The sequence below is a fragment of the Phycodurus eques genome, chromosome 6, assembly GCF_024500275.1.
Source record: "Phycodurus eques isolate BA_2022a chromosome 6, UOR_Pequ_1.1, whole genome shotgun sequence".
Classification (NCBI taxonomy): Eukaryota; Metazoa; Chordata; class Actinopteri; order Syngnathiformes; family Syngnathidae; genus Phycodurus; species Phycodurus eques.
The window spans coordinates 31,314,670-31,337,268 of record NC_084530.1 but is presented as its reverse complement, the minus strand read 5'-3'; the positions used below and the strand labels follow the sequence as shown (position 1 = coordinate 31,337,268).

The 22,599-nt window shown below is 50.9% G+C and overlaps 1 protein-coding gene across 2 annotated transcripts in view; it reads left to right on the top strand.

Annotated features, from left to right (window-relative positions):
* Positions 1-1,670: 1,670 nt before the first annotated feature.
* Positions 1,671-22,599, top strand: part of doc2d (double C2-like domains, delta) — a 36,513-nt gene continuing 15,584 nt past the window's right edge. Inside the window, exons 1-8 of one of the 2 annotated variants that reach the window (XM_061679731.1) lie at positions 1,671-1,782; positions 4,020-4,398; positions 4,789-4,868; positions 6,281-6,355; positions 11,259-11,368; positions 18,033-18,159; positions 18,892-18,948; positions 19,242-19,366. In XM_061679731.1, coding sequence (XP_061535715.1) covers positions 1,762-1,782; positions 4,020-4,398; positions 4,789-4,868; positions 6,281-6,355; positions 11,259-11,368; positions 18,033-18,159; positions 18,892-18,948; positions 19,242-19,366 — 974 coding nt within the window. In that variant the 5' untranslated portion in view covers positions 1,671-1,761. The remainder of the gene's footprint in view (positions 1,783-4,019; positions 4,399-4,788; positions 4,869-6,280; positions 6,356-11,258; positions 11,369-18,032; positions 18,160-18,891; positions 18,949-19,241; positions 19,367-22,599) is intronic. The other variant, XM_061679733.1, reaches the window with a different exon arrangement.

Genomic DNA, 22,599 nt, shown 5'->3' with positions numbered 1-22,599 from the left:
GGATGTTTTCAGCTTCCGGGAATTGCGGACAGATCCTGGCGACACGGGGCCGTCGGCGCGTTATCACGTTGCGGCACCAGGTGACGGTCGCGCGTGAACGGCACAACGACGGGCCTCGGGTTTTCGTCACGGTATCGCTGTGCGTTCGAAATGCCATCAATCAAATGCACCTGCGTTCGTTGGCCGGACCGTAACCCCGCCGCCACCGTGGCCACTCCATCCACAACGTTGACACCAGCAAACCGCTCGCCCGCACGACGCCACGCACGCCGTCTGCCGTCTGCCCTGAACAGTGAAAACCGGGATTCATCCCCGGCGTGCGGGACGCCGTCGAATGTCAGCATTCGCCCGCTCGAGTCGCTCGAGACCCCGACGAGGACGACGAGGGTGCAGACGAGCTTCCCTGAGACGGTTTCCGACGGTGCTTCGGCGAGGCAAACCGATTGTTGCGGCAGCCGTCCGGGCGGCCGGTCTCGGACGATCTCGGAGGTGAACGTGCTGGATGTGGAGGTCCCGGGCCGGTGCGGTTGCGAGGCCGCTCGGGTGTACTGGCCAATTGTCTGAAACGCCTTTGGAGGCGGCTCACGGCAGAGAAATGAACATTGAATTCACGGGCGACGGCTCCGGTGGACATTCTTGCGGTCGGCATGCCAACTGCACGCTCCCTCAGAACTTGCCGTGCGATAAAAGTGCACGTGTCGGAGCGGCCTTTTATTGTGGCCGGCCTAAGGCGCACCTGTGCAATAATCAGGCTGTCTGATCAGCATCTTGATATGCCGCACCTGCGAGGTGGGAGGGATGACCTCGACAAAGGAGAAATGCTCACTAACACGGATTCAGACGGATTTGTGTGAGGGAGATGGCCTTTTGTGGATCGAGAAAACGTTTTGGATCTTGGAGTCCAGCTCACGAAAACCAAAGTGTTGCATTTCGATTTTTGTTCAGTGTATGCGCTTTCAAAGACTCGACATTTCTCGCACTTAAGCCTTCATTTCATCTCGATTTTTTTATGACTTGCTTTTATTCCCGAGGCGGATGCTTCCCGTTATTCTGACGCGCACAAGCACGCGCGCACACAGTTGATTGGGTTCAAGTCAGTCAATGTGTTGAATTTCATTTCTGTTCCTTCAGCAGGTGAATTCTTCTTCCCTCCTTTTTTGGGTTAGGGTGCGCTGTGGGCGTGTCACATGTATTTGTGCCTGTAAAGATTGTTATTCATCCAAGTCATTCCATTTTCAGAGCGTCGAGTCGATGGCAACCGGCGGAATGTTCCGGTTGTCTTGGAAGACGTTTCGGCTCTCGTGCGAGCGAGCGAGCGGGCTTCGTCGGTTCACGCAACGAGGCTTAGTGCGGACAGACGAGCCCGATGTCACACTGACCAACGTGTGTTTGTCTTACTGTTGCTTATGCTGTTGCCGCCGCCGCCGCCGCCGTGCGTGTGTGCGCGCGTGTGCGTACGTATCGCTCCGTGTCGGTCCGTCTGTCACACGCAGACACGTGCGCACGCACGCACGCGCGCACGCGCAGCCCGTTTCTCCAGGTTTCCTGCTGAGAATTCGAGCGGAGGGTCTGCAGTCGACCGATGACGATTTGACGAGTGTACGTCACAAATAAGGGAGAGGGGAAGGGGGGTGGGGGAGCCAGAAAGAGAGAGCGAGAGCGAGAGCGAGGACAGACAGACTCCGAGCTGGTCTTCATGCTCCTTCGTGTGTTTGCGAGCGAGGTAGACGTGAGAGCGTTCGAGATGGAGTGCCGGCACAGATGAAGACCGCCCTGGCTTCGGTATGTAATATTTGCCGGCTGTTTGTCTGTCTGATCGTCGCGGCGAATGAGTTTGTGAGCGGCGCGCTTGCGAGTGCTCACCGATGTCGTTGTCGTGTGCGAGCAGCGATGTCGGGCTGTCCTTACACAAACGCAGCGGGCGATGGAAATCGGAGCTTTGAAACTTGTTGGGATGAGTTGGGTGAGGAGTCTGCTGTTTACCAGCTAGTTGGAGCGTTGTGACTAAGAGGCCGGCAACAGCATCAGTGTGATTGATCGAAGATGCATTCCTGACTTGATATTTGCCGACCCTAATTGTTTGCTTATTAATCGGCGTCGGGTTTTGTCTTCATTTATTTGAACGCTGGCTTCGGCATAAAATGCTCGCGCAGTTCCAATGGACACATGATAGTAAAGTGCCTCCCCATTGAAATAAGGCAGCGCAACACAGATTTTGATTGCATTTGACAAAATGACTTGATGAATATTGTTGATTGTTTTCTTCTGAAGAGCCAAAAGATGAGATAAGAAGAAGATTATACTGGGGCTGCACGATGCGTCGTTTCGCCGTCGTCATCGTGATAGGCACGTCGCAAAGGTCCCGACGACGTAGGGAGAAAAGGACTCGGCTACCCGGCGTGAACTGCGCCCATCGTTCCACCAATCACAATCGTACCTTGAATGGTGCTCACAAAACATTCTCCCCGAATAAGAGGCAAAATGTTATCCTCCTCAAAATAAGCAAAGTTCGGGCTTTCTTTCCCAACAACGCCAAATAGATATCGGCGATTTGCAGTCCACTCAGCCGGGGGGAAGCCTCCCGACTTGCTCGGAGGCTGTTGCGTCACCACTTCCAGGTATGGGACGGCCGCCGCGTCGGTGCGAAGGGCCCTTAAGAGTGATCCGATCTTGAGATTTTCGATTTGCCACCGCAAAGATCGCATCGGGACACCCCGACTTTGAACACCTTTCCCAAAAAGTGTTTTGTTTTGAAACGTGCAAATGCTGCCTTTATTATGCCTCCTGTTCCCCACGTCAGTTGTAGTTTAGCAGAATTACACAGATGCTCTGTATTGAGTGAAAGCACTCAATTATCGTCTTTACACGCGATTTGTACACGGACTAATGAATGGCATCGCATCGAACTCGAGCTTGAAAAAAAACATCGGTTTGATGTCACTGACGCGGACGCATCTCCGTCTTTGACCGTCTTCCGCTCTGTTAAAAGTCCCGCGAGACATAACCGCCGTTACGTCAAATAGCACGTCATCCCGGACCGGGACGGGATTCACAACGGCCCGGCAAGTTGAAAGTCCGAAGTGCGGAAGCAATCGGGATTTCAAATCGAATCGAACCGTATCGAAGGCAATCGTAAGCCCGCCGAACGGAACCCGTTCGCGTCGGTCCATTTAAAATGCACCGGCCTCGCGTACGGTCTGGCATGTATAGCGATCCGTACGGAATCGTCTTTTATCGGAGAGATGCGCGGCCCGATATATCTTTTGTCTCTCTTGTCTCTCGGCGTTTGCTGTGGAAGAAGGCTTCGGAAATGCCTCATCATCGGCTGGCCGGTCTACTACCGCACGCGTCGCCGTCCTTATTACGCCTCCGAAACCCCCACGCGCTGACGTGCCGCACTTACGGCGCCGTTTGATCATGCAATGCGCTGAGGGCCAAAAGGGCGACAGGTGTAAATGTCGCCTTCGCAGAAAATGGAAGGGGTTGAACTTGGCACAGCAGGGAAATGCTGTGTTTCATCCTCAACATGTTGTCGGTCAATGTTTCTAAGTTGGACTTCATCACTGAACATCAACCGTAATTGCGAGGTTTTCTCGAAGCATGAAGAAATCAAACGCTGTGATGGCACTGAGGAAACGAGGAAACGAGGCAGACATGCTAATGACTCAGTTGGACTCGCTGGAGCGCTGTTTTGTAAATATGGCTGAGGGGAGGCCCCTGCAAGCGAGAGGACTTTCCGGTCAGTCCGACTTGGCGGTATTCCTTCAAAGTGTGAGTCACGCTTGAAGTGGCAAACGTCCTCTTTTGGCATTGGAGAGCTCACAGTTGCATCGCCAGATGAAAACCCAAACATATTTCTCTCTCTTTTCTTTCCTGGTGGGTGTGGAAGATGCGCTTTGAATTTCAATGTCGCGTCCTACAAAGTCGCTCGCTGCGAAACGTCGGCGTTGTTTTGTTCGGGTCTTCCGGGGCCGATCCCGGACTCCCCGTCGATTCATTCGTCTTCCTCTCGATTTCAGCCCCGTTCGGCAGCCCGCATGAACGTCTCCAAACCGCCTTCCGCCTCCCACCTCACCATCCCTCCTTCCTCCGCTTCCACGCCCTCCTCGTCCGCCTCCTCCCCGTCGGCCCCGCCCCCTCCCTCGCCCGTTAAGATTTCTATGCAGGAGCACTTCGCCATCAACGTGTGCCCGGGCCCCATCCTCCCCATCCCGCAAATCTCAGATTTCTTCCCCCGTTTCCACGACTACCCCTGCACGCCGCCGCCTCCGCGGGAGAAGAAGATCCTGAGGGAGGAGACTTTCAACGGGGACATGGGCGGCGGCTTCCGAGAAGGCGAGAGGCGAGGGGACGACAGCGCCGACGGGGACGGAGTCGCTGACTCCGACGATGACGACAGTGAGTTTCTTTGGAGTGTGTGTGTGTGTTTGTTCATTTATATGGAAATTAAAAAGCACTGCAGCAGAAAAACAACACAGCTAGCTCTAAAACTTCCAAATGGAGAGTCATCTTTTTCTCCTCAAGATCACGTTTTCCTCTTGAGAAAACAACATGTGCTCGCGGCGTCATTTGGGGGGAAGCATTTCCCCTGCAAAGCGTGTGCCCGTCTCGCCGTGCGGCCCCGCAGCGCAAAGCTGAAAAAGTGGCAATTTCTTTCCGCTCGTTTCCAAAACAGCGAGCGACCAGACGGGCCAATTCGTATTTAGCGCAATGTGACTGAGAGCTTTTCATGACGGCTCAGTGCGTCGAAGTCCCGCCGGTAATTGCTGTCGTCTTTGTGGTTTGCAGCCTATTTGGGGACGTTGGAGTTCACGCTGCTCTTTGATCAGGAGAATAACTGTCTTCATTGCACCATTCACAAGGCAAAGGTAACCGCAACTTCCAGTGGGTGCATCTTCCTCCTCCTCCGAACCTCCCCCCCCCCCCCCAAAACGCGCTAACCCCAATTCCAACGACGTCGGGACATTGAGCGTACAATACAATGAGTTGCCGATCCTTTTCGACCCATATGAAATTGAATACACTACAAAGACAAGATATTTCACGTTCGAACTGATAAACGTTATTGTTTTTCATTTCTCGATGTAACATTGAGAAATGACCTTCGACACCTCAGGCGGCACTGCATTAAAATCCGGCACTTTAGAAAACCAGTGTCAGTGAACACATCTACAAATGCAAGTTCAAACTCTACCACGCAAAGCGACAGCCGCATCTCAACAACAGCCAGAAACGGCGCCGACCAGCTTCTCTGGCCCCGAGCTCGTCTGAGATGGACTGCGGATGCATAGTGGAAAGGTGCGCTGCGGTCTGACCGGTCCACGTTTCAAATTGTTTTGGGAAATCATGGACGTGGTGTCCTCCGGCCCGAAGAGGAAAAGGACCGGCGTCAACTTCGAAAGCCAGCATCTGTGATGCTACGGGGTGTGTGTTAGTGGCTATGCCAAGGGTAATCTGTGAAGGGACACGTTTCGGAGCAACATATGCTGCCATCCAAGCGAGGTTTTTTTCAGGGACCTCCCTGCTTATTTCAGTAAGACGATTTCCAAGCCACATTCTGCACGGGTTACAACAGCGTGGCTCGCTAGTAAAAGACAGCGCGTACTAGACTGGCCTGCCAGCAGTCCAAAGCCGTCTCCCGTTGAAAACGCGTGCGGGCGCAAAATACCACAACGGAGACCCTGCCCGGACTCTTGAGCAATGCAAGTTGTACATGAACCAAGAATGGGGAAACACTGACTTCCCGAAAAGCTTCTTGAGTCCTGTTAAGAGGAAAGGTGACGCAACGCGGTGGTCGACGTGCCCCTGGCCCGCATTGAACAACGACAGCTTGCAGGCATCACATGCAAAAGGAGAGCATATTTGCGAAAAACAAAGTAGTGTATTCAATGGGATACAGCTGGAAAAGGATTTGCTCATCAATGTATTTACACAACGTCCCAACTTCTTTGGAATGAGGGTTTGTATGAAAAATATCACGCTCCATAGCTCTGTCGACGCATTTGGAACAAGGACGCCAGACTCCGATGTCGCGTACTGTCGCACGAGTTGAATTATGTAAATCCCTTTGAACGAGTCCCTCGAGGACAACACCATGGAGTCGAGCGCCGTCACAAACGGTGGCACGCAACGGCAGCGCCCACCAGCGCTATTGCGATGTTTGCTGTCTTTTTCCGACCCCGTCGTTTGCGCGTCGTGTCCGAGGGCACGATGACGTCGCATCCGTCGCTACGGTACAGTACGGTGATGTCTTTGTGTGTGTGTGTGTGTGTGTTGCCAGGGACTGAAAGCCATGGACTCCAATGGGCTGGCTGATCCGTACGTCAAGCTTCATCTTCTTCCCGGGGCTAGCAAGGTCACTGCTCCAACCTCAGCTCATAACACGCGAACATGTTCCACAAACAAAAAAGGTGACACGAGCGTGTGATTTGACCTTCGCCAAAGCGTCACACGGCGGCAGGCAAATTTTTCGCTCTGCGCTCGGCTCTTCCTTGTGGCGCGTTGTGGGATACGTCGCCTTCGCGAGCGCAAGCGCGTTTCGTTTCGTCTCCGGCTCAAGCCGGCGGGAAGTTACGGCGTGGCGCGCTTTTGCCAACCTGTTGTCGGCTATTTGAGCTCAACGTGGACACGAATGAAGTCGGGCCACGATAAGAAGGAATGAGATCTGAGGCGCCGACCGTCGCGAGGTCCGCACGAGGCGTCCCTGTCCTCCGCGCTCTCCCGCGTCGGCTCTCGCGTCCTATCGCCGTCCACGTCTCGCCGTAGCGCTGTGACCTTCTTTGACCTTGAAATACAAACTGCGTGAGGCGAGAAGGGGAGAGGGAGGGAAAGGGGGAGAGCGAGAGAAGGCATGCAGCGGCGGGTGGTTGTCATGGAAACAGGGAGGATCGTCCCACGGCTCACGTCGACGGGAGCGGAGCGGCGGGCGGGCGGGATGCGGAGAATGCGTCAACGAGGAGTTAAGTACCCGCGGCCCGCCGTTAGTCGAATATCCAGCGGACGGCGGACTCACGCCGACTCGCGCCATCCCCGGCGTAAGTCGGCCACAACCCGTTGGCGCGTGTTCGCCGCCTCGCGGTTCGCTTCGCTCCCGTCCTTCGGCCGGCGTCGCCCCCCTCGAGCGAGTTACCGCGCCGCCCGTCGTCGGCCTGTTTGTGCTAATCTGTAGATATCGTTTCGTCGGTCGGAACGGATCCGTGTCGACCGCTAACTGTGAGATAAAGATACGAGAAGTGCCCCGAAACACACACAGATAGAATTCATTCCAAATGAAATGAACGTCAGAAGAAGGGCGTTGATGTTTTGCATCTCGCCCCGCCCGACACGTCGCGTGTGAGCCGACCGCTTTCGGTGCAGCAGGAGCCCACGTGAAGAAAGCCCACAGAGCGCAACGAGTGGAAGGACGCTCGACTCTTCTGTGGCTGAGATGCGTTTGGTTCACCGGATGCCCCCCTCGAATGCGTCTTTTAGAACAATTACTGTTGAATTTGCGTGTGCGTGTGTGAGTGTTACAATGTGCGCCCCCCGCCCCCTGCCCACCCGTCGGACGCTTATGCTCCTGACGCCGTATGACCCTCCTCAAGTGGGGGAGTTTTTCAAGGATTTATTTGAAGACCCTGTAAAGTCGATTCAGAGATTTGTTCTGAAATGCATGATACACGCTTGCTGATAATTGGTGAAAATGGGAAAAATTACGTACTACTGAATGTCAAATCGTTTTTCACCTGATTTCAGTTCCTGATTTTTTGGGGGCGCGTACAAAACAGCTGCCCCTCGGGCGTAGTTGGCTGACCGGCATTTAGTTTTGTTTCATGTTTTGTCTTGTTTTTGTCCCTTGGCGGGGCTGCAACAAACTATTATTTTAATAATTGATTAATCTGTCGGCGGCACGGTGGGCGACTGGTTAGAGCGTCTGCCTCACAGTTCTGAGGACCCGGGTTCAATCCCCGGCCCCGCCTGTGTGGAGTTTGCATGTTCTCCCCGTGCCTGCGTGGCTTTTCTCCGGGCGCTCCGCTTTCCTCCCACGTCCCAAAAACACGCGCGCTAGGTTGATTGACGACTCTAAATTGCCCGTAGGTGTGAATGTGAGTGCCAATGGTTGTTTGTTTCTATGTGCCCTGCGATTGGCTGGCAACCGGTTCAGGGTGTGCCCCGCCTCCTGCCCGATGATAGCCGGGATAGGCTCTGGCGCTCCCGCGAACCGCGCGAGGAGAAGCGGCTCAGAAAATGGATGGATGGATGGATGGATTAATCTGTCAATTATTTTGGGGATTAATCCATGAATCAGATCTTTTTTTTTTTGGTACGTTTCCTTCCTTTTATCGTACGTGCAAATCAGTCGCCTTTTGGCGAAATTCACCGTTTTGAACTCAAAATTGGCCATTTACGTGAATCGTATAGATCCGATGAGTTTTTCCTGGGGGGGTCGTCAGAGGCTGTTTCGGACTCCTTGAACGCTGGCAGCGACATTCGTTCCACGCATCCACCATCCACACACACACACACGTAATTGTGAATATTATTCTCCGGCGGACTGTGCGCTCGGGACCTGCTTTGGATGCGTCACCGGAGTTGCCGAGACCAGAAAAAACACTTCCGCCGCTTCTGCTGTTAAGAAGCAACGGTACTTTCACTCTGTTACAACGATGTAAATGTCGCTCGCTACTTTTATTTTTCAATTATTGCTTATTTATCAACTATTTCGTGCGCGACACTACGACTGCGACTTCCGCATTTGCGCCAATCCAATGTAAGCGCTAGTGACGTTTACGTTTATCACGAATCAAACGACACAAGAAAGTCACGTGACCGAACGCAACGTCTTCTATTGGGCTTCCCGGGCATCGGTATTCACGCGAGATAAGCCAGCCCGGCCGACGGTCGTGCCTGCGGGGCGGCCACGTTGGGAAGGTCGTCGTTACCGCGAAGGCGACGGCGAGCGGCTCCCGTTTACATTTAGACGAGCAAGAACAACAGCTTGCGTGTATTGTTCGTGATTTTCAGGCGCGGCCTCGTAACCTCGGCACCGCTCGGCTCGCAATCGCATTCTCGCTCTTCGCCTCTTATGCCTTCCATTTAGATCGAAGAAGTATACATTTCAAAATGTGCCTCTTATCATGCTACTCATTATCTCAATTTAATGAGTCAAGTCCAGATAACTCTCCATTTACCAAATGTTGAAGGAAATCTTAAAAATAAATACATAATCATGAATAAATAAATGGTGACGTCATTCTTTACCGATGAAAAACATCCGTATTTTGTTAATATACTCCCAATAAAGTGAATAAACGGATAAAAGCTGCTATCCTGCCTTTTCACGGATGTCCACTGGGTGCCCGATACTTTCTTTGCGCGTCATCATCATCATCATCATCGCGCGCATTGGTCACACCGTGGAATCTGCTGCGATGTTGGTGTGCTGTACTATACAGTCAATCAACTGTAATATTAAAAGTGACCAGCAGAGGGACTTGTTTGGCCGTGCAGCATTTCCTATTTAGTGCGCGAGGTCCGTTCAGGGACACTGCGTAAATAGGAGTGAATATGTTCTTTTGTATTACAGTACATAATTGTAAAAACGGATTACTCGGAAACTTTGTATTTGTACGAGAATGCTTTAGTTAAAACGCTGCATGATCACACGGTGATCATATGCAATATATTTTGTTTTGTAATATAAGAATAGATTCAATCATTTTGTCAGCCAGCGCTGCGAGGAATGCAAAGTTATCAACGCCCATTCCCCATCGTTCCCGTCCTAGTGTGACAAAAGTTCTGTTTTTATCGTAATTCCTCATTTTAAACAAGACCATTCAAGGAACACATTTTTTTTGGAGCTTGTAGGCTGAAAGATGCAGCCGGCTACTCGCGTGGACTGAATGGTGGCGACGTTCCGTCATCTGAGTGTCCCGAAAAGGCCCCTCTGACGGCTCTTTCTGTTTGAGCCACTTTTGTGTCCGCTTGGTCCATATTTGGCCGAGACCGCCCCCTTTCCTCTGATCGCTTGCTTCCCGGTCTGTTATGTCGACAGCGCTGGAGAGGCGCATTCTGATCTTCGCTCGCGATGTAGATAAGCTCGAGAAACCCCTCTCGGCTTCGGGCCTCTCGGCAGAAAAGCGTCGGAGCGGAGCGTAAGCGAGGGGAAACCCAAGCAATTGGCATATTGCCAAGTTATCTGTCGCAGTGAGTGAGTGAGTGAGTGAGCGGGTGGCCCAGACCCGGCGACGTCGTCTCAAGGGCGCGTCTGCGGACACACGCCACTGAATTGACACCGTTCCGCCTGCGCAATAACCGTCATTTGATTCGTACGACGCTTTGCGGGTGCCGGTTCGATTGTAGGACAATATTGGGCCATCTCGAAGGATACGATCCGAAATCGATTCAGTACTTTTTTCGGGCCAAACGTTCAACCGGTGTGACTGAAATCAATTCGTGGATACTTGACATTGCAAGTGAAATGTCCTAAATTCCTGTTGCTTCTTGTAAGGGGGAGGAATGATGCGGGAGGAAGCCCCCGCATCATTTGGTCTGGGCTTCATCTTCATCTAAATCACAAGGATAAACAAACAAGAGTCTGCTAAAACGAATACAACACAAACAAGTTGAGCTTTTTTCCATAATTTGCGATATTAAACGATTCAAACGTGTCACATAACGTGCGAGATAGTATCTTGTCCGATACGAAGGATTGCACTCCGTTACGTAGGCGGAGGAGACAACCTTTTGAAATTCAAATCTGCCAAATATAAAGTGGGGACAGCCTTAACTGATTCGGCTCAAATGGAAGCTGCGAAGACGAAGAAAATCGTTCTGATAATCCGAGCCGAGGTTTCGACAAATACTTCGGTTTGGAACGTCCCCGAAAACATATTTTTCCGCGTTGTCGGCGTCGATTGCGCAGCGAACTCGTCAGCTGGATGAAAACATCCCGAAGGCAAGCGTGGGAAATGAGGCCGATCGACTGGGCGACAAGCTCGGAATGTTCGTCGTGATTGCGCCGCTCGTCAGGCTCTCCGCCTCGCGACTTTGCCGGGGCGGCGGACGGACAGGTGGGAAGAGGGCGGCCTCCTGGCCTCTCACGCTCGCTCAACAGCTGTCCCGCATCTCCTCCGGCGTCCAGACAAATTATTCCCATGCGCTCATGTTTTGTTTTCAATCCCTCGTCCTTCTTTTCCTCTGAACTGATGAATTAGCGAGCCCGCCCTTTGCACCTTCCTCTCGTTCCCCTTCACACTCAAATTGCTCTCTTTCTACAGGCGAACAAACTTCGCACAAAGACTCTGAAGAACACGCTGAACCCGGTGTGGAACGAGACTCTGGTGTATCACGGGATCACAGCGGCCGACATGACCACCAAAACGCTCAGGTAGGCGCTCGGCTCGCGATCAGCGCCGCCGCCCGGGCGGACCGCCGTCCGTTTGCGCGCGGAGGCCGGGGTGAGATTCCCGCCGTTGTTCACGCCGGCTCCGAGATCGTCTGCGTGTGGGCTGCCCGAGGTCAAAGGTTGACCTCAAAACTCCAAAACACTTTTCAGAGACTTTGCCTCATGCAACATTCCCGTATTTGCGATGACTTTTTTCACTCACGCGCCGTGCTTCCGTCTCCACGCGACACACAAACGCAGCCGGTCAAGTGTGTGCGCGTGTGCGATCCGCGGAAGGACTGCACATGCACGGCTCCTCCTCTGGATCCAGACAAAACGCACACACCCAAACAAAGCTCATCTCCCGCAGTCAAAAGCATCGCCGCGCCGCACACACGCACGCACGCCAACAGCAGCGGGAACAGAAATCCCTCCAACTGGAGAAAGCCCATCTGACCTCTATCCAAGGACACAGACACAAACAGCATGGTGGTGCTGGCTCCAAAAAACAGGAGGAGGGGGAGGGGGAGGGGCGTGTCCACGGTCAAGCGACAGACGAAGAGAGAGAGACGCGTGCTTCCAGAGACCAACAAAGTGGGCGGGCCCAGTCTGACTGATGGGAAGTGACAGATGCGGCCTCCTGGAAGAAGAACGTCAGGATGCGCCGGTACGACGGGGGGAGGCCGCCGGTGTTGCCACGGTGACCTTGAAAAATCACTTGGCTACTTTGCTGATTTCTTGATTGCAAAAGTCACAAAGATCACAAGTCACTTTTCGAGTTACTTTCAGCAGCTGCCGAGTGGCAGGAATGTGACTTATCCACAGCACGAAAAGAGGGTTAGCTTCACTGTACCTCGTTACTTGGTAATATACGCCACGCGGGTTACACAATGATGTCATCAACATGAGCCCATTCAGTGGATACGGAAAGTATTCAGACCCTCTTCAATTGTTCAGTCTTTGTTATATTGCAGCCATTTGCTAAAATCATTGAAGTTCATTCTTTTCCTCATTAATGCACACGCACAGCACTCCATATCGACAGAAAAAAACGGAATTGTTGACATTTTGGCTGATTGATTCAAAAAGAAAAACTGAAATATCAAACAGCAACACATAAGTATTCAGAGCCTTTGTTGTGACACTCATACATTGAACTCGGGTGCTGTCCATTTCTTCTGAGATGGTTCTACACCTTCATTGGAGTCCAGCTGCGTTTGATGGTACTGATTGGACTTGATTAGGAAAGCCACACAAGACCTTGCAGCTCACAGTGCATGTCAGAGCAAAGGAGAACCGTGAGGTCAAAGGAACTGCCTGAAGAGCTCAGAGACAGAATTGTGGCAAGGCACAGATCTGGCCAAGGTTACAAAAACAAAAAGATTTGCTGCACTTAAGGTTCCCAAGAGCACAGCGGCCTTCTTAATCCTGAAATGGAAGACGTTTGGGTCGATCATTAACCTTCCTCGAGCTGGCCGTCCGGGCAAACTGAGCCGTCGGGGGAGAAGAGCCTCGGTGAGAGAGGTCAAGAAGGAACCCAAAGATCACCGTGGCCGAGCTCCAGAGGTGCAGTCGGGAGATGGGAGAAGGTTCTAGAAAGTCAACCGTCACTGCAGCCCCCCCACCGGTCGGGGCTTTATGGCGGAGTGGCCCGACGGAAGGAAGCCTCTCCTCGGCGCGAGACGCGCGAAAGTCCGCGTGGAGTTTGCTAAAAAACGATGATGCGGCCAAGTACGGGGATATCCTGGACCAAAACCTTCTCCAGAGTGCTCAGGACCTCAGACTGAGCCGAAGGGTCACCTTCCAATAAGACAATGACCCGAAGCACACAGCTAAAATACCGAAGGGAGTGGCTTCAGAACAACTCCGTGACTGTTCCTGAATGGCCCGGCCAGATCCCTGACTTCAACCCAATTGAGCATCTCTGGAAAGACCTGAAAATGGCTGCCCAGCAACATTCACCATCCAACCAGACAGAACTGGAGAGGATCTGCGAGGAAGAACGGCAGAGCATCCCCAAATCCAGGTGGGAAAAAGACTGGTGGCTGTATGAGCTCAAAAGGTGCTACTGCTAAATACTCAGCAAAGGCTCTGTGTGATTTGTCAGTTTTTCTTTTTTCATAAACCTGCCAAAATGTCAGCAATTCATTTTTTTTTATGTCAATATGGGGTGCTGTGTGTACATTAATGTGGGGGGGGGAATGAACTGAAATGATTTTAGCAAATGGCTGCAATATGACAAAGAGTGAAAAATTGAAGGGGGTCCGAATAGTTTCCGTACCCGCTGTAAGTTAAATATTCGTATAGTTGAAGCCACATTAAATGAGCTCCTTAGTGCAGACTTGACCTGCCAAATACAGGAGATACCGAAACATGTAAACAAGACTCTGAACTGGCACGAAATAGGGTGACTTTAAAAATGGATTCCCACACAGTGACAAGACACCTTTTAATAAAATGGAGTAAGTAACGTAATTCAAGTCCCTTAATCTTAATGTACCTTGATTCCTTTCAATAACTTTTGCATTAATCAAACACCAAATATGCTAATAAAGACAAAAGAAAGTTGGTGTATTCGCATGTATTTGTCTGATCTTTCCGTATTATGAATGTGTAAAATTGGAGGAAGCCAGAGTACAAAACCTCAGAACCGCCAGGCAGACGTGTTAACCACTTGTTGACGGACGGACGGGCGGACGGGCGGACGGGCAGAGTGCAGCAAGCCAGCATTTGCGATGTTGTGCTCAGGGGAAAGTGCGCCTCGCTCATTTTGTTGTCTTAAAAGCGGGACCGACGCCGCTCGGCCGGTTTGCACTCGAGAGTTTGTCGGTGGCTTTTCCTGGCTCCGTCCCCCCGTCGACGCACATGAGCGTGTACGCGCACACTTGCTCCCACCCGTACCCGTCGCCGCGGGCGGGCCCGCCCGCCAAGATGCCCGCGCCCCTCCGCTTGCGACCCGTCAGTCTGACGGGGATCTGACGAGGTTCGGGGCGGAAGGAGCTTCGGAAGCGCGCGTGCGCCTCGGCGATGCCCGTCCCTCGGCCCCTCGGGATCGCGTGATAAACGACGAGCTCCCGGTCGGGTTCGCCGAAGCGTGAGAAAGGCAGCCAGCGGCTTGCCCGTCTGACAAAAAACGCAGCTGGACGGATGGTTTGCTTCTTCAAGACTTAAGAAACCACGAGGGCTTGCAAAGAGTCATTCGTTCATTCGTTCGTTCGTTCATCCATCTGCCTTTGGGCTTATCCTCGTGCGCCTATCCAAGGTGACTTTGGGCGAGAGGCGGGGTACGCCCTGAACCGGTCGCCAGCCGATCGCGGGCCACATAGAAACAAACGACCCTTCGCACCTACGGGCAATTTCTTTCCAGTCTTCGATCCACCTGGCACGCGTGTTTTTGGGATGCCGGCAGGCACGCGGAGAACATGCAAACGCCACGCAGGCGCGGCCGGATTTGAACCCGCAACCTCACAACTGTGAGGCAGATGTGCTAACCGGTCGTCCGCCCGCATTGTTGACTCAATAGTAACTATCATTGGTTTAATGAAGTAACTGTAATCTGACCACTTTCGCAGATGCAGTAACGAACGCGTGGCATCGCTCATTCATCAAGAAGGCGGCCATTTTGGGGTTTTGACCCACATCGCTGGAGATGACGCCGTCGATGGAGAGAATCGCGCTTGCGGGACCGACGTGACTCGGACTTCGATCCGCTCGAGGGCCGCATGAGATGTTTTTTTCCTCAAGTTTAGATTGGCCACGTCACTTATGAATACAGTTCCCCCCCCCCCAAAAAAAGTTAAATATCTTATTTGAATCCTACACTAATTAGTTCTTTTAATGCTATTATTTATAGTGAATTGAATTCTAATGAGCCAACTACGTGTATGATAGCTGGGATTGGCTCCAGCCCTGCTGAGGATGAAGCGCTACGGAAAATGGATGGATGGATATGCATTGCTATGTATATATATATATATATATATATATATATAAAACACAGTAAATATGAAGCACGGGACTTTGTTTGGAAAAGGTATTTTTTGCGACGACGTCATTTCCAGATCAGATCCGAATGCAATTCAATCCGCGTCAGTCACCGCAACTTCGAAATGATTCCGACAGCCGTGACAGTGATCGCGTGGAGTTGAAATCATTCCTCTCACAGCAATTTCTGCGTGTCCCGATGCGCGAGGTGAATTCGGGGGCTTTCGTTGCTAAAATGACCATCGGGAACGCCAAGGTGCTTTGACCAAGCGCGCTTGTGTTTGGTCTTTCTCTTGCTCTCTTTCCTCCCTTTCTTCTATCTTTCCACCTCTCCGTCAGACTTCCTCAGAGACTCGTACTGTCCCCTGGCACGGGGCGACGGAGGCAATGTTAATACTCGATTTGGTGTCCAAATTGGCCGGTGAGACATTGGGTCGTGTCCCGCGCAGATAGGGGCTGGAGGTTAGTTGGATCTTTGGTCGGGTGCTTGAGAAAGACCACTACCGCTTGGTTTTGGCGGCTTTAAAAAAGACAAAAACAAAATGAAGAATTGATGTTTGTCGGCAGGTTCGGGAGCTTTGGGTTCCCGCGCTTTTTGAGGATGTCGCTGCGGAATAATAAATAAATAACTTGCGATTGGCTCTTTCCAAGCCTTCGAAGCCAGACAAAAAAAGGCAAAAGGAAAAGGAACTCTCATATCCAGTTTCAAGGTAAACTTTCAGCCTTTATATATTTCGGATTGCTGCAGAAACCCTGAAACGCTGTCTTGCTCAAAGCTACAGCGGGGTCCCGCCAATGTTTCCCTGGAATCCGTCCCTGTTTGTACGTTTTCCGATAGCGGAAAAGCAAATGTATATTCCCAAGCCGTAAAATAAAAATGTCTCATCCGGCGTTCCCGTTTCAGATGAGCCTTACCGACTGTTCCCGGGTTTTACATTCATATTCATTTGCCTTCCCTGACTCGAACCCTCTTTATTTACGATATTCTGATATTCCCGCTCGGGACCAGCACCGGCACTGGTGAGCTGGGCACGATAGGTTCAAAGTTTGAATTTGAATAATTCGGAAAAGCTGCATCATTTTTGGGGTGCCAGGGAATTTGTTAGGGGGAGGGCTGCTGATGCCCCGCAAAACGACGACAAACGTGACAAAACACCGTAATAACTCGCAGCCATACGACCCTGAAAACACGCGGTCTCGTCTGATCTCGGAAGCTAGCGGCTGAGCAAAATGACCGTGCCTCTTCGTCAGAAATGGAATCGGCCGCAACGTACTTCCATTTGCGTATCACCGTCACGCCGCCGTGAAAGACGCGTTCGGTCTCGCGGGTTTTCGAATCACGTTCCTCTCCGGTTTTTGGGCCTAATTGCTTCATCGTCCGAGCGTGGTCGCTAACTAATGGCGCGGCCGCTCACGCGCATCGTCACAAAAGAGCCCGGATAATCAGTAGCCCGTGGCGCCAGGCGGACAACGGGCAGCGCGGGGAGCACTGGGAGGCATGGAGCGCTTTTGAGAGAAAAACAACAAAGCTTGAAAATAAATGGTTTTGATCGTCGACACGGCCGTGCCTCGTTGACTCATGGTGGCAGCCCTAATTCAAAGATGTGACTTCATGTGAGTAGGTTGGGTAAAATCGCAAAAGCAGTGTTGATGACGTAAAAGCAAATCTGTTTGGCTTTCAGATGAAATATGTGGGGGAGAAGGCGTGAGGATATTCATGGAGGCGCTCTGCCCGGAACTGGTGTGACATTGCGCCGCGATCTTCATCTGGAGGCATATAAATCAGCAGAGCCGCCGTCATGAGTCAGAGTTATTCCGGGGCTCACGGAGCCACACGGCCGAGCGTCCGAGTCGGAAGGGGAGACCTGTAGGCGTGTGTTTGTACGAATATGAAAGCGCCGCCTCCATCAGCACGAAAAGGAGTGCTTGGTGAACCAAAACCAGCTAGGAGGAGTTTAAAAGCTCATCCCAAATGACTCTGGCCGAGTCGCGACTCGCTGCATGGACGTTGGCTCGACAATCGCCTCGGTTTGCTACGTATGCTTCTCAAAATAACTTGTAAGACTGTGACTAAATGTGAAAATCAGAACCTGCGAGAGGGTTTTCGTGCGCCCTACAACGGCCTTCCGTCGGGGTACCAATTGCCACGGTACCGATTGGGTCGAGCCCGACACGCAACATTCGATCGGTCGAAAAAAGACCGTCGGGTAGGAACCGCGAAGAATTCTCCTTTTCTAGAGCGACGGTCGGCAAGTCGACGGGAAGATGATGCATGGATTTCCTCCATTGTTCTCGGTTTACTGTGTCACATTCATTTTCTTGATTATTTCCAAAGCCTTTGCCAGTAGACCAGATGGCGCGTCGCCCTTCCGCAGCTGTGATGAGCTGAACTGAAATGTTTCACGTTTCGTACTAAACCTGTGAAGCCTGATTCGATTGGCTGTTTGAATTGAAATGGCTTTTGAACAAGCAAACTTGTCCCCTCAAAAGCTCCGAGCAGAAGCCCACCACGAGACAGCTGGCGCAAGCGTGCGAATTTCTTCCATTCCATTTCTTCCCCCAATTCCCACAACCGGTTTCTCAGCGAGTCGTCAGTCCGCACGTCCGTCCGAGCATCCCGCAAACGGTGTGTCCCACCTTGACAGAATAACAAAGGTCTATTTTGGTGTCCCGTCTTGTGTAGGCTGTGCGTTTGCGACATGGACAGACTCGGCCGAAATGAATTCATCGGTGAGGTGAGAGTGGCCCTGAAGAAGCTCAGAGAGGGCGACAACAAGCGTTACAATATGGGCTTGGAGAGAATTGCACAGGTATACGCTGTACCACGCGTATGTGTTGCCGTGACATGCACCACACCAAATTGCAGCTTTCTATGGACCATGTACCGAGATGTAGACTATTTGTTCCCGAATCGTAAAATGATGGACGATTATTCGTCGTAGAAGCGTCGGTGATGATCTGTCGGTCTGTTTAGTGCAATTCCGATTACAAAGAGAGCGCACAGCGATCCAATTTAGGAGTGCAGGAAGATTTTTCGTTTGCATTTTCATCTGGATTTGAACGGTCTTCATCAGCGATTCCGATCCTCACGTACGGGGACCGCTAAAGAATAAGTTGAATTTTACTTCCCTTCAATACATTTGCCTTGAATCGTTTATCGAAGTCCACTTTTGAATTGAATCATTATTTAAATCATCAGCATTTTTAAAACGTTCTATCCTCAAGCACAGTGTTTCTGATCAAATTGTGCGTATTGTACAGTTGCTCACAATAATCGGAACTGTACATTATCGTTTTTTGAGCAACTCTCGGGCCGACTGCGTTCCCGTATGGCGGCGGTACTTGGAGAGCTGCTGGTATTCTTTGTACTTATTATTTTGAGACTGACCAGCGGGCGAAGATAAGGTCGAATGCTCCTTCTCTCGCTGTCATCATTTGAGCCGAGTCGATTTCGTGAATTGTTTTGTCCCGATTGTTCCTTGAGATTGTATTACCGTAGCGCGTACGGCCGATGACTCACGCCCGTGTTTCTCGGCTTCCAGAACAAAGAATCGAACAACCCGGCGGTGGAGCCGGGAGCGCCGGTGGCAGAGGAGGAGGTAGCGGCTTGATCTTTTTATCATCACTCATTTTCTCTCACGTAGTGCATGCGCCGCAGTCTCTCGTCGACAGCCCGTAGGCAAAATGCACGCCGGGGAAACAGCGGGCGCCACTTAGGGCGACCTGACCCGTCCGGTTGTTATCCAAACCCTTCTGGGGCTTTTAGAGACAACGGCGGAGCCTTTCCCACAGCACGCGCTTCATGCTTAGCGTTCATTTGAACTGTGCCATTCCCGAGCGACGCGCGTGTCCACTTCAGTAAAAGGCGCACGCGTGTGTTCTTTGCGGGCAGCGGGGACGCATCCTGGTGTCGCTGTGCTACAACACGGAGAAGGGCTGCCTGCTGGTCGGGATCGTACGCTGCGCCCATCTGGCCGCCATGGACTCCAACGGCTACTCTGACCCCTTTGTCAAAATGTGAGTCGCACGGGCAACCCGCCTCCCTCTGCGCATTTGCACACGGAAACCGCATACTGAATTTGGAGGAGATACCCACGACGTTATGTTATGTCTGCGTTCGGGGTCACCGGTGATATGATCCCGATATCAAAAATGCGAAGTGGACAAAATAATCCACAGCGGAAAAATAGACACTTTGGCCCTACTTTGAAAAAATACTCAAATTAATTAGAGGTGTAGGTTTTAGCTTGTCTCAAAATCTATTTCATGATTTGTATTATTTTTTTTGTTCATGTCATTTTTGGAAAAAAAAAGAAAAAAAAAAAACAATATAATTTTTTTAAAAAAATCAAAACTTCGAGTTTTGAACGAAATCCTTTTTATTTCTTCCTTTTCATGTTTCCTTCCAAAATAAATAAGCAGTCTATAAATCTAGTTGTCCATCCTACCAATAGTAGAAGTCTAAATGAGTCCCAAAACCACATTTAGCCACTCAAAACAAAGACTTTTGGACTATTTTCCGTGTCTTGACTTTCTTTGGGATGTGTGAAACGATTGCTTTTGATTGGGTTTTGAAGCTTGCTTTCAGTGGAGGTGAACTGAAGATGTTTGAAGAGGAAGCAACGGCGTCAAAATGCACCTGAGACGAATGACACAGTTGAGTGCAAAGCCGTCTTTTTCAAACTTAAAACCGCTCGGAAACTTTTGAATGCCAAACCGCCTGTCGTCCTTCTGTGATCGTCTCGCACGTGGCAGCGATTTGGATCGGCTCGAGCCGGTGTACCAAAACGCAACCGCGGGCGCAATATTCAACTTCTTCTGCCATCTGGGACACAATCAATCCAAAGCGAGGATCGTCATCTCCGCCGATACGTGAAATCAAGACGTTGTTTTGCCTGCCCTCGGTGTGTTTCTTAGCTCTTTTGTTTGCGCGCGGCCTTACGCAAAATACGCACAGTGACGTTTGTGGGTGTATGGCAAAAGAGAAGAACTTCTTTCATTTGTGTGAAAACGTGGATACAGACTTTATTTTCAAATGGTAGAGTTTTTCTCTCATGTCATACATCTTTCTCCATGATCCTTGGAGCATTTTACTGAATAGCAAACCGACAGATTCCAACATGTAAATATGGCCCTCTGTGGTGTTTTTTTAAACGGCGCCGGATGCCATTCGATAGATGAGGGTTGTTTTAAAAATGAGTTTTTTCTCAACGAATCGGATGACAAAAACATGTTTACATTTCCATCCCTTTCTTCAAAAACAGGATCTTTTTACAAAATTGACTGCGGAAAACGCAGTCAATTGAAATTTTAAATTGACCATGATTAAGGTACAGTCGGTTTGGTCTGGAACGTGTCAGAAAATCAGCAGAAAGTAAAAGAATGTTTTATTTTGATTCAACACAAAAGATAATCCATCTGATTATTATTATTATAAATATAGTTCTTCATATTTACTGTTGAGATACTGACTGAGATACTGAGGATTTGGACAATGGAAGTTAAACAAGCTGCCTAAACAATTCATCGCTTATCAGAAATTAGTGAATCATTTGATCGTCAACGAGTTGATGAATCGTTCGTTGCACCTCTCGTACATATGTTTCAACCCTCATGAAGAGTCCGGTGAGTTTCAGTTTTTTTCTCTGGAGATTTGTCAAATAGCGCAGTGTGATAAAAAAGCGAGTGTATGCGTAAGTGTCCCGACAGAAATGTGCAAACTCGGCAGCATGTCGCAATGAAATCGGAAGCCAACTGTCGAAGCGGTTGAGGGCGAGGGGGAAGAAGCTGTTGGAATGTCTGCTGGGTTTAGTTCGCATCATTCGATAGCGCCTACCTGAGGGAAGGAGCTGGAAGAGGCGGTGACCAGAATGCAGGATTTTGCGTGCCGTTGTTTTACTTCTGGCAGCGTGCAAGTCCTCAAGAGTGGGTAGGTGGGTACCGCTCATTTTTTCGCCAGCGTTAACTGTCCGTTGCAGTCGGAGTTTGTCCTTCTTTGCGGCAGCACAAAGGACTGATTCGATCCCTGCTGTGTAGAATTGTGATTCGCGATCGTAGTCCTCGCCAAACTTTCGCAGAGTCGTTAGCAGCAAACTGTTTTCCCAGCTTTTCTGCATCATTTCGCTTTGCAAAATCGATTTCTTTTGTCGGCTGGTTTTTTTGGCCTGATCGTACAGGGCTCTGTCCCCACTTTGATAGGCGTCCTCTTTAGCCTGGGCAAGTTGACCAAGTTTGGCAGTGAAGCCCGGACATGCCCGGCTTGTTGTTATTGAACGTGCGCAATGTCTTAGTTGGCGCACACACACGCGCGCGCACACACACACACACACACACACACACACGTCTTCACAGAAGCTGATGGAGGCTGTAACAATGTTTCAAAGACACTCCAGTCTGTGCAGTCGAAACAGTTCCATCTTTGCCTCATTGGTCCACTTCTTCACTGTTTTCATCACAAGCACTTTTCAGTTTGTGCCTGTATGTTGGTATTAAGTGAATTAAACAGTGATCAGACAAGCCCAAAGCTGCACGGGGAATAGCACGCTACGGGTCCTTCAGCGTGGTATCGCGGTGGTCTCGACGAGAATGTTGTCTTGCCTGGTGGGACAGTCAATGCACTGCTTGTATTTTGGGAGTTTGTGGTTGAGTTTTGCTTTGTTGAAGTCACCCAAAATAATGAGGGGTTAATCTAATTTTTTTTAAGATCGTTTACTTGGTCAGCCAGCGTTTGCATTGCGGCGTTCGCGTTAGCCCGGGAGGGGATGCGAACGCCGGCGAGGAGAATGCGTTACAGTTCGAAAACAGCGACTTCAGGTCCGAGCTGCAGTGTGTGCGGAACATCAGTGACACCGTTTTTTGTCGATGCAGAAGCGTATCCCGCCACCTTCTGTTTCCCCCCAATGGCTCGGCGTCGTCGGAAGCTGGGACGCGTTCGCAAAGCCACGTCTCCGTCGAGCAGAGGGCGGCAGAACGTGCAAAATCTTTGCTGGTCTTTGTGAGGAGGTGAAGCTCGTCCATTTTGTCGGGCAGAGAGCGTCGATTTGCGAGGTGAATGGACGGAAGTGGCGTTGGAAATCCTCGCCGTCAGAGCTCGCACTCCGGCACGCTGTCCTCTGTGGCGCCGTCTTCGTCTTCTCCATGTGCGACAGAGCGCAGTCGCTCCGCTCGTGAGCAACTCAGCGACTTGTGAAAGTTGGCGAACGAGGATTCGGAGTAGACTCCCGAATGTTTAGCAAGTCCTCCCTCGTGTA